This window comes from Dysidea avara, chromosome 15 (genome assembly GCF_963678975.1).
Source record: "Dysidea avara chromosome 15, odDysAvar1.4, whole genome shotgun sequence".
NCBI classification, from domain to species: Eukaryota; Metazoa; Porifera; class Demospongiae; order Dictyoceratida; family Dysideidae; genus Dysidea; species Dysidea avara.
This window is the reverse complement of record NC_089286.1, coordinates 13,875,905-13,887,215: the sequence shown is the minus strand read 5'-3', so window position 1 is coordinate 13,887,215 and position 11,311 is coordinate 13,875,905. Positions and strand designations below refer to the sequence as shown.

The window sequence follows — 11,311 nt, the reverse complement described above, 5'->3', positions numbered from 1 at the left end:
TTTCTAGCTTATCTCTCTACAGGTTGATTTGTTTGTTGCTGATCGCTCTAAAGGTTGATTTGTTTGTAGCTGAACACTCTGCAAAGTGTTTTGTTTGTAGTTGATTTCTCTACAAGGTGATTTTTTGTAGCTGACCTCTCTTCAGGGTAATTTGTTTCTAGCTGATCGCTCTACAGGTTGGTTTGTTTGTAGCTGAACTCTCTACAGGGTGATTTGCTTGTAGCTGAACTCCTTACATTGTGTGTAGTTTCTAGCTGATCTCTCTACAGGGTGATTTGTTTGTAGCTGATCTCTCTACAAGTTGAATTGTGTGTAGCTGATCACTCTGCAGGTTGATTTGTTTGTAGCCGATCTCTCTACAAGGTAATTTGTTTGTAGCTGAACTATCTATAAGGTGATTTGTTTGTAGCTGATCTCTCTGCAGGTTGATTTGTTTTAGCTGATCTCTCTACAAGTTGATTTGTGTGTAGCTGATCTCTCTGCAGGTTGATTTGTTTGTAGCCGATCTCTCTACATGTAATCTGTTTGTAGCTAAACTCTCTATAAGGTGATTTGTCTGTAGCTGATCTCTCTGCAGGTTGATTTGTTTGTAGCCGATCTCTCTACATGTAATCTGTTTGTAGCTGAACTCTCTATAAGGTGATTTGTCTGTAGCTGATCTCTCTGCAGGTTGATTTGTTTTAGCTGAACTCTCTACAGGGTGATTGCTTGTAGCTGAACTCCTTACATTGTGTCTAGTTTCTAGCTGATGTCTCTACAGGGTGATTTTTTGTAGCTGAAATCTCTACAGGGTGATTTGTTTCTAGCTTATCTCTCTACAGGTAGATTTGTGTTGATTTGTTCATTGCTGATCGCTCTAAAAGTTGATTTGTTGCAGCTGAACACCCTGCAAAGTGTTTTGTTTGTAGCTGATCACTCTAAAGGGTAATTTGTTTGTAGCTGAACTCTCTCCACAGTGACTTGTGTGTAACTGAATTCTGTGTAACTGAATTCTCTAGAGAGTGACTTAATTGTAGCTGAATTCTCTACACAGTGCATGACTTGTTTATAGCTGAACTTTCTTCAGTGTGACCATAGATCGTATATTCTTCGTACCCGGGATTGGAATCTACCAGCTTTTCACACTTTACTCCGCACCCCGACCACAACTCGGACCACGAAGCAGCCTTACTAGTTTCTTACCACAATCGATTGTATCTTAGTGCACGTGTGGAGGTAAGACTCGAGTTTCTATGGCACGTTCTGTGGCGTTTGGCCCCTTTACCAGTTCGTGTGTACAGGAGCCGACACAGTACGTCCACATTTGTGTTTTGCACTGTATCTAGAGCTGTGTGTAATTGTTATTTTTTTGTTATTATTATTTTAGTAACCCCTTGATTGCTGCCAGTCACAGTGAAGTGCACAATGCTATTTCCAATATTATGAAAGACCCATTATTTTCCATACCAACTGCTGAAGCACGGGAATGTCTTGAAGCTGCGAGGTGTCTGGTGGTGTTTTTTGTTCAGCCAATTGAGCCTGCCAAAGGCTTTTGTCGGTGGTTAGTCACTTCCTTGATGGCAATTGTGGACAAGAGCAAGCATGCTACTACCAGAGTAGACAAAGAAAAGTTGTGGATTGGATATCATCAGCTTACAAGCTCACTCCCATTCAATGACAAATGGAAGCGTTTTTTAATGCAAGTTAAGGTGCAGGCCACACCTCTTTTGTACCAACATATTACGGATCAAGTTTTTGAATCTATCATAAAGAGATCTTTCACCGTACCAGTCACAGAGCCGACTGATGATGATAATGCAAGTGAGCTCACTCACCAAGATGAAAATGTTATACGTTATGTTGGTGGATACGTCATACATCACCTGAAGAAGGACCGCAATAATGCCACCCTTGTTCCCATACTTGAGAAGTTAGTTGACAAGCAGGGGCAATCTGGATTTGACCCTACACGAATGTGGATCAATGTTCTTAACCGAGGTGGGCTTACAAGGATTACTGATCTAGCATATCAATGTTTTTGTGACATAGAAATGGCTACTAGAAAATACCTTCGAGCTGACAAAACTAGAGATATGAATGAAACATTTAAGAAGAAGATCGCAACTTCTATTTTAAGTGATGAGGACCTACTGTTTGACTGGCAATTGGCTGTGGGATTGGTTGACCAAAGTAAATCTGACAAATGCCTAACTAAGATCATTGACAAATGGATCGTGATCCGCGGATTCTCTTTCGCTAAGTCAATGATGGAGATGTACAAACAGTCATCAAAAAAGGGAACAGACAAATCTAAACCTTTGCGAAGTAAACTTTTTACAGATGAGATGTAAATTTTAATGTAATTCAATAATGAGATGTAAATTTTAATGTAATTCAATAATGTGTTGAAAATGAAAGCAACCATGAAATATTTACAACAATAATAATTTTTTAAAGTAAAGTGTTCTGCATGTACAGTGTATTTAATCAGAATAATGATGGCGTCTTTTCTTTAAGGGTTTGTTTAAGTCTACCATTTCCAAATCATATGCCTTCCTCTTTGTTCCCCGACAATTTCCAGTAATCGTGTCAACTTTAATAGAATCGATCACTCTTAGTGACTGTGTGTTGCACAAGAACTCATGAACTTTTGGATTGTCATTTGTTCTACCCTTTTGACGCTGACACCCGAAGAACTTCTCCAAGGCATCTTGACTTAGCTTCTCACTTAAAAAGCAAGTTACACCAGGAATAGAAAAAAGGAATGGTATCAATTCCAATAGAGAGTGCACTACAAATACAACAAATAAAAAAAATTCATCAATATTTAGCCCATACCTGTAATTCTAATTCCATTAAGTGTAACATCACTTAGCATCATTTGCCGTCTCTCAGCTGCATCAAACGGTCCCCTTCTTTTATCAACGCTCTTCTTCCAGTGATTTAAATAACCAAGAATTTCCTTAAGAAACTAAAATATATCATTTGCATGTTAGTGTTTTACTAGAGGTATTGCTTTACCTTCATTCTAAAATCTCCAGGCCCCCTGATGGGATCTTGAAAAGGCTTTCTGTTGTGTTTCCCTTGACAAAACGACGAGACATTCAACATGTCAAATAACTTATCCATTTTGTCAATGAAATAAGCTGTTTCGTAAGCATCCTGATTACCCGAGAAGTACAATGCCTTAGCAACTGACTCACTGAGTACCTGTTCAAACAAATAGTGTATTTAAGTAATGTTCATTTAGGAAATGTATACATTTGCAAAACTTTTACATTGATTATACATCACAAGACAATTTGTACTGGTAAAATTCATGTTATTTTCTATATGCGATTTCCCTTTGTGTTAAATGCTTATTAAGCACATATTAATTTCAAGAAAGTCAAGCATTATTATAGTATGTAGACTCACCTGTGCTGCTAAATCAACTCTCATCTTAGAAAAGTTGGTGAGGTATATGTGTTCGTACTTGATTTTTGGTACCAATGACAAGCCAGGTGTGGTAGTGATAGCCCCTGTATTCCTCTTATATAAATCCACAATCAAATTCCAGTCAATCTTGTGACCGCAACACTACATATAGCAAACAATGCATGTAATAAAATAAACATAACAACCTTGTATAAAGCACATACCCACAGCTTTCCTCTAGCAAAGCAATTTCGAATGGTTTTGATGAGATGTGGCGGATCTGAAATAAAAAATATTTCCCGCCGCTCTGAAGTGTAGACATTAACTGTCTTGTAAGAAAGGGCACTGTCAGAATTATGCATCGAAAACATTTTTCGATTATCAGAAGCCCCATCACACGTAACAGTAACCACAGTCAAGCCAAGCATTGTCAACCGTCTGATAGCCTCACGAACCAGAGGAAAGATGTCAGCACCCTTTGTACTGACAGCAGGGAATTGGACATAAGGAAACTTCATGCTTGTAAACAAGCCCCGAATCATAAACACAAGCATGCACTTGCTCAGTGGTCTAGGGGTGGCACCAGTTTTGTCAAAATGATCCTCATATTCTGATAACAAGTTGTTCACTTCACCAAGATCTGAATAACCAACTAAATTGCCAGTGTGCTTGTCGAAATACAAACCTTCTTTAATATGCATCTCGTCCAACACCAAGCCGACATATTTAGCTAGGTGCTTTGGTCTTTGCTGAGCAACAACATCCAGCAGCTCTAAATCTGTTTCAACAGAAAAGCCAGGCTTTGAGGATGACGCGTGTCGATAGTCTCTTAGTGTTCTGTCTGAAGGTAACTTGAGGACCCCAGAGTTTCGCAACGTTGAATAACACCCACTAGATTTGTGATGTAAGTAAAGACACCACCTTATTACAGCTGGGTGCCACCTCATGCCTTTTGCACCTTTGACTGATGCAGCCTTCAACTGCTGCTCCCAGAAAATTGATGAGAAACTTTCTCCAGAATTTTCTTTCGTGTTTGGCTGAGCATTTGCTATAGTCAATAGCCCTCTGTGGGTTGTGGAGTCCACATCAACAGAATCTTTCTCTATCATTTTATCCAACTTTGACTGCAACTCAGATACTTTGTGTTTGCTCACACGATAAGCAGAATGCACATTACGCATTCTGAGATGTTTCTCAGATGTACTCAAATTCTTATATGTAGTGTGGCTATCGACATAACATTTTCTCTGCTTGTCTCCTTCTGTCTGTCGCAAAAGTCTGCTTAGTCCACTTCGTAGAATATTGTCACGAAAATTTCTGCAGTGAGTGCATCGGTTTGATGGTGATGATGGGGAAATTTTCCACAGACAGCGAACGTGTCGTATCGTCTTCTGGTAAGAATCATAATATGCTACCACGTGGTTACCTATCAAAAAAATCAACTGTATACATAAATACATACTGCATGTATGTACCTGTTGCATCCCTGAAAACCCCTTCGTGCTTGTTGACCAGTGGTAAAAATTTCTCGTCAGCATTCCCTTCACACATAATATAAGGCATCTCTTGCTGGCTTGTACCAACTGCTATTGTTGTACTGGTGGTAGCTACAGAATCTGACTGACCTCCACCTGTGCTTTCAATAATGTCAACAGGTTCTGTTTGAGTGGAAGCTTCAGCTGTGAACACACCACTGGTAGATGACTCAAGTTCAGTTGCACAAATGTCTACAAGATCTGTCTGAGTGGATACTTCAGTTGTCAATGTACCACCATTCACAGTATGTTCAGCATCACTCAATAAAGCTGTGCAGGTGGCTTTTTCATTAAGATTACCAAAAGACATCTCCACCCTACTTGTACTAGTATTCTGTTTTGTTCTGCTGCCATCATCAAGATCATCCGTGGCCAAAGGTATTTCAACATCATCGGCACTCCCTGTTTGATCATTTGGGGGCAAATCAACAGTGCTTGTGGCTGTGTTCCGGTCTACTGCTTTCAGCAATAACATCGTCATTCACCAAAGGTGCCGGAACGCTACTTCCAATGGAAGGCTGTATAGAACTTACAGACTCATAAGTGGTACCTGCAGGTATAGCAACTGGACTTTCTACTAGTTTAGCTTTCTTCCTGGGAGGCAACTCAACAGTGCTTGTGGCTGTATTCCAGTCTCTGCTGGTTTCATCGACATTGTCATCCAAAGGTGTCAGAACGCTACTTCCAGTTTCATCAATACAGCCAGCAGAAGGCTGTGTAGCTAATACGGACTCCTTAGTAGTACCTGCAGGTATAGCAGCTGGATTCTTTGATGGCTTAGTTGATGGTTTAGCCTTCTTCCTGGAATAATTCTTCCGCTGCACAAGATGAAACCTACGACCCATCTTCTTGAGCTCCAGGAATAAACATTTCTGTTTAAAAGCAAAAAAAAAGCATTAAAGTATATAAATCAGGCTGTGCACTAAAATACTGTTTATAAAAATCTTTGTAAAGCACAACACAATTGCAGTAAAGGGTACACAAACCACATGCTGTAAAACTACAAAATAGAGACCTAAAACAAGAATTCGGCATGTTTCGGTCTTTTTAATGGTACAGGGACGCACAACAATGTAAGATACACTAGCGGATATATTTTCATGATTCTACATGCCTCTAATGGCGAGCATTGGGTACACACTCTATTCCAAAAAAAGAAGCACTCATGACTCTTTCGCCACGGCGAAAATCCGACTTTTAAAGTATAGTAATATCATTATGAACACATTTCAACTCGATAACAACGACATATTACCGTAAAGATCACTGTAAGACAGCTCAAACTCCATGAAGAAATGGCATGGTTCCGCGACTAAATGGCGCCATACGTATATTCACGGATATTAATCGTGACACTTTGGTTAGCACGTTAAGGTGTTAAACACAACCGGGGTGAGGATTGTGCTACGCAAGCTATTGAAGTTTCCAATCCCGGGTACGAAGAATATACGATCTATGGTGTGACTTGTAATATTCTGAATCTCTATAGTGATATATTTGCTTAACTCTCCACATGGTGACTGTCTTCTTGCTGAACTGTCTATAAGATTAACTGTTTGCAGCTGAACTCCCTACAGAATAACTTGTGATGTAATAAAATTCTATAATGGAATAAATAAATTAGCCGAATGCTCTATTAGGGTGACTGTTCTATTAGAGTATCTCGATCTCGCATTTGCTACACGGAGTTGGCTTTCGAATCATAACTCAGTGGTTTGTAATCCGATTCTTCTGTACTTCTGCTAGGACTTTCTATGAAGATTATTCCAGCTATACACCAATTTTCAGCTCATTGCTCTAAGCGGTTTGCCTAGTAGGCGTGAAAACTAATACTTTTATATTTATAAAAAATCGATCGCGTAATTGTGACACAGGTTGGGTTTTGTGTCATATCTCCGTGGTCTTTATCTCGATTCCTTTCAAATCACCAAAAGGCACTCCTACGATGGTTACTCCACCTACATAGCAATTTTCAACTCATTCCATTAAGCGGTTTACCCTGTAGGCGTGACAACAAATCGATCTTGTTTTACGCGAATAATCGGTCATAACTCCTGAACCATTCATCGGATTTGTACCAAATTTGATGCTAGGATTCGCCTTTGGACTCCCTTTCTGTGTGCCAAATTTCAAGGCGATCGGAATACGCATTTGCGTGTTACAGCAATTTTTGCAAGTGTGCGAAAAGACGAAGAAGAAAAAAAAAACGAAGAAAAAAAACGAAACTTTGGCAGCTCGTATCTCAGAAATGGCTGGAGCGATTTCCTTCAAATTTGGAATGTAGACTCCCTTGGCTGACGGGCAACTGTGTAGCAAATTTGGTTCCAATCAGATGAGTGATCACCGAGATACAAAGGTGTGAAAATGACGTTTTCGTTCTTCCTGTCAATATACTCACAGTGTGGCGCGCCGGCTTCTTGGGCCGCACGACACACTACCGTATGTCTTGATATAGAATAATTTATTTAAAAGTACTAAAAAGACTTCATTAAAATGTTCTTCGTGCTTGATCACTTCTGCAGAGACAAAAAAAAGAGTGACATGGTACTATAATGTAAGTTAGCACACAACAATATCAAATTATGGACACATATTCAAAGTGGCTTGGTCTGACTTATCCTATACACAGATATGCAAGGCTTAAAGGCTAAAGACCTATAATGGTCCATGGTTTTGTTATACTTGGCATGTTGGTCAAAGATCCAAGTTGTAACTATACACAAACTTTACTATTATTTATAAGAGAAACTACTGTAATGTGTTGGAAAACTATTAAAACTTACAGTACATAAGAACATGCCATGCATACGCTAATTACACACGATTTCTTTTTCTAGGTCCACTCTGAACCCCAAGTGTTCCCACCATACCCTATATAGGGACTTGTAATGTAACAATACTCATGGAAATTGCAAATGCTGATTCTTGTACTCTAGTGTCTCTGAAGGCTTAAATGTATTGAGTTTTAGTTTAGTCTTAGTGTCTTTACAACTTGCTAATGAATAAAGTTAGGAACTTCATACCAGTCTTGTAGTAATTTGAAATAGTAGGTTGGAAATGTACCTAATTCTGCCACAGACACATAACGTAGACCTGACATACAGGAGACACAATATGAATGCTGTATGGTAACTGCGCCAAAAGTAAAATTTTAGTGTGATCTTGGAGTGCAACCCCTAAAACTAAACGGTAGGACATGATGTTACAATTATTAACTTTCATGCTAGCTACTTGCATCAAAGTAAATAGTGTTAACAATATCAAGATTCCACAATTCTCCTAACAAGTAACAATAAAAACACAGGCACCTGAAATTAACATCAGCATTATTCCAAATAATGCACTATTGTAAAAATTCACAGTAATAATCGCTGGGGCTTAGTGAATCACCATTTCCAAAAATAAACACAGCACTAAATCACTTGGTAAAAGCTGAAATCCAGTAAAATGCAATGTATGGACAGTTCATGAAATTATTGTTTTGCCCCTGCCAATAGCTGCAAAATTTTGCCAATCATTTTAAGGCCTTAAAGTTGGTGCTAAAAATATAAGCGATGCTATACCTTTCTGCAACTTTTCCATTTAAAAAATGCTGAAAACGTTTTCACTGAACAGGGAGAGCCATCCCCGATAGAATTCCTAGGGTAACACAATGAATTGAAAATCCTAACTGTTTCAAGCATGAGTGACACTAAGACATGTCTTCCAAATTTGGGTCACAAATGTCTCCCCTCCGTGTTCAAGGGAAAATTTTGCCCATGTTTGTTTTGTCATAGATGGTGAACATTCCCTAGCCCTCCAGTGTCCGATTAAAACAAATATAGTACCTTCAGGTCCTTCGCCTGCTGCTGCTGCTACTGTTATGGTCAGTGGATGACCTTGAGTAGTATCCTCTGCAGAATATAAACAGTTGTTCTTTTAAGCCTGAATAATTCATACCTGTAAGGGTGGCGCTGGCGTGGCTGAGTGTCACCACTCTGCTCACTACGACTCCCCACAACGACTTCATCTAATTTGCCCAATAATTGAGCAAACTGCTCAGGGGTGAGCAAGACAAATGATGCAGCCGTTGGTGGGGAGGTTGGTACATTAGCAGCCGGAGAATGTCCACTGTAAGTAGCGGTCGTCACAGTCCCTGTGGTGGCCGAAGGGATGACACCGCCGTCATTGTTGCTACTGCCGTCCACTTCACGGGTGGATGCTGGCCTGTTTCTGCGGCAGCAGAAACACCAGACAGTAACACCGCATACTAAGATGGCTGATAACACAGCCGCCACAACTAACTCCACCATATAAGTATGCATTATGGAAATGATAAATTTCGCCAAGCCTCATGCATTTATAGAGGCGCTTATTCGTGACCTAGGATGGTGCTACTGACAGGTACAATAATAAAGTGCTGTGCCTAGAGTCATGGCACCTGCGACCGCGGTCAAATTCTTGACTTGCCAAAATTTTGCTTTGACCTGTGACTAAGAGCCTTTTTCGACCTTTGACCGGTGACTTAGCCACGATATTTCAGCACTTTTCGATTGTGGGTTGGAAGCTTTTACCCTTTACCGTTGAATTGGCACGATTTTGGCGGCCTTGACCTTTGACCACTGTGGCAAATCTACCTACAGTGAGTGCTTGTGCAATGGCTCAGCATTAATGCAATGTGACCTCAAGAGTACAAAGGAGCAGCAGTGGGCAAGTAGCTACTGGAGAGCAGCAAGATTTGGTGTGATGTTTAATTTTAAGAATCATCCACCGCTATCAATGTCAACTCCCACCCCTGGGGTCCCCATGAACCTACTAGGGATTTGACATCAGCACTTGCCCCACCCCTGAGGCTTTTGACAGTGGCAGTTTGCTGAACCAAAACTTATTTCAATAGGTGAATCAAATCCCTTATTGAGACCTCTCTATCGCGGTTGAGGCATGGCAGAGTTTTGATAAGCTTCTTAGCCCCAGTACTGGGGGGGTTGACACTTGGCTTGGTGAAATCCCCTGTATTCCTCCATCCTATTATGCCTCTGAAAGAGGGGTTCATCTAAACCATACATATCCCCCTGGCTACATCCTTGCTGAAAATACACTGTGTAAACTGAAAACTGATATCCATTTATATGACCAGATCTGTGAAAAGGAGTTTATAAATGTAGAGTCTCTAAAGTTCCAAGATTGACTGATGATAACTTCTCATGCTGTTTAATGTATCAAACCAAGCAGTTGTGCCATTATGTTACAAATATATTGTGTGAGTTTTAAGCTGCATGGTATCTGATTCACAAGTCAACTGAGTTATGTGTCATAAGGTGATTTCAGTTAGAAGACCCCTTTTTTGCAAATCCACTCATAAATTCCGGTATTGCAATTTAACCTTTGAAAGCTATAATTATTTCACAGTGAGGTTAACTATTTTGTTCTCCAACATTTGCCTTTTCGTATATCCATGCATCAGGGGTGGAGGAAGTAGTTGATATGAGGGGGGCTGGGTTGACCCAGACACATCTCTGGTTTGGTAAGATGAGACCAAAAAAAAAACAATCAACTGACAATACCTTTCCACCTCATCAGCTACGCATTTATAGCTGATAAACTGCTTACAAATCCTTACATAGCTTGCTACACACTCACTGATTTATCAGAGTGACTGCTCTATTAGAGTATCCCGATCTTTATCACGGTTTTCAGCCCCACTCCACGAAGGATACTTTACGTGTGATATCATTCTGAGGGGGGACTAAGCCCCCCCTCAGCAGACCGAGGGGGGGCTTCGGCCCCCTAGCCCCCCCTTTCCACCGCCTATGCCATGCATGGCATATTAGCACCAGGATACAGTAGTTTTCAATTAATGTAACTTAGATGACTTACAAACAGTTGACAAAATGATCTTCCTTTATCATTCCACACCTCACTGTGGTCTGCTCTTGGCAACTTCATACATTACTTTAATTCAGTACCTTGATCCTGATACACATATGCATAAAATATACTAACACCTATGGACTTCATCAATCATATTTGAGATAGATGGGAGTACATACATAGAAACAGTAAAATTAGAGCCCAAAAATTAATACAACATAACAATAAGACCTACAGGATATTGCAGTGGAGCATGACACAGTAGGAGTGGGACATACGTACAACATTGGGACACATAACATACACAGTTGGATCTATAAAATAATATGGTGCAACATACAATACTGCATGGCAGGGCCTACAACATGACAATGTTAGTGGCTTACAAATATTATTAGGTTTCTCAACACTGTAGGATGCAGAACCTCCTATTATCTACTTAACAATTTAAGGCGAACACAGAGGGCAGAGCCTGTTTTTTACAACTAGCTTGGTGAATATATTTGAGTAAAGCATGCTAAAGTACAATG

At 40.0% G+C, this 11,311-nt stretch overlaps 1 protein-coding gene across 3 annotated transcripts; it reads left to right on the top strand.

The window, feature by feature from the left end:
* Window positions 1-1,072: 1,072 nt before the first annotated feature.
* LOC136245555 (uncharacterized) lies at window positions 1,073-2,470 on the top strand. 3 transcript variants are annotated; one of them, XM_066037075.1, is made up of 3 exons: window positions 1,073-1,291; window positions 1,367-1,977; window positions 2,029-2,434. In XM_066037075.1, the coding sequence occupies exons 1-3, from the start codon at window positions 1,233-1,235 to the stop codon at window positions 2,328-2,330; spliced, it is 972 nt and encodes a 323-aa protein (XP_065893147.1). In that variant the 5' UTR covers window positions 1,073-1,232; the 3' UTR covers window positions 2,331-2,434. The 3 variants fall into 3 exon arrangements, 2 of the variants coding, with proteins under 2 accessions (XP_065893147.1, XP_065893146.1); XR_010695929.1 differs by having other exon boundaries at window positions 1,073-1,215; window positions 1,367-2,470; XM_066037074.1 differs by having other exon boundaries at window positions 1,367-2,433.
* The last annotated feature ends 8,841 nt before the right edge of the window (window positions 2,471-11,311 follow it).

Excerpts from the sequence above, each read along its gene's own strand:
- LOC136245555 (XM_066037074.1), top strand. The coding sequence starts at position 1,233 with ATGGCACGTTCTGTGGCGTTTGGCCCCTTTACCAGTTCGTGTGTACAG. Across the intron at positions 1,292-1,366 it reads TGTGTACAGGAGCCGACACA|TAACCCCTTGATTGCTGCCA; the intron begins GTACGTCCACAT and ends TTATTATTTTAG.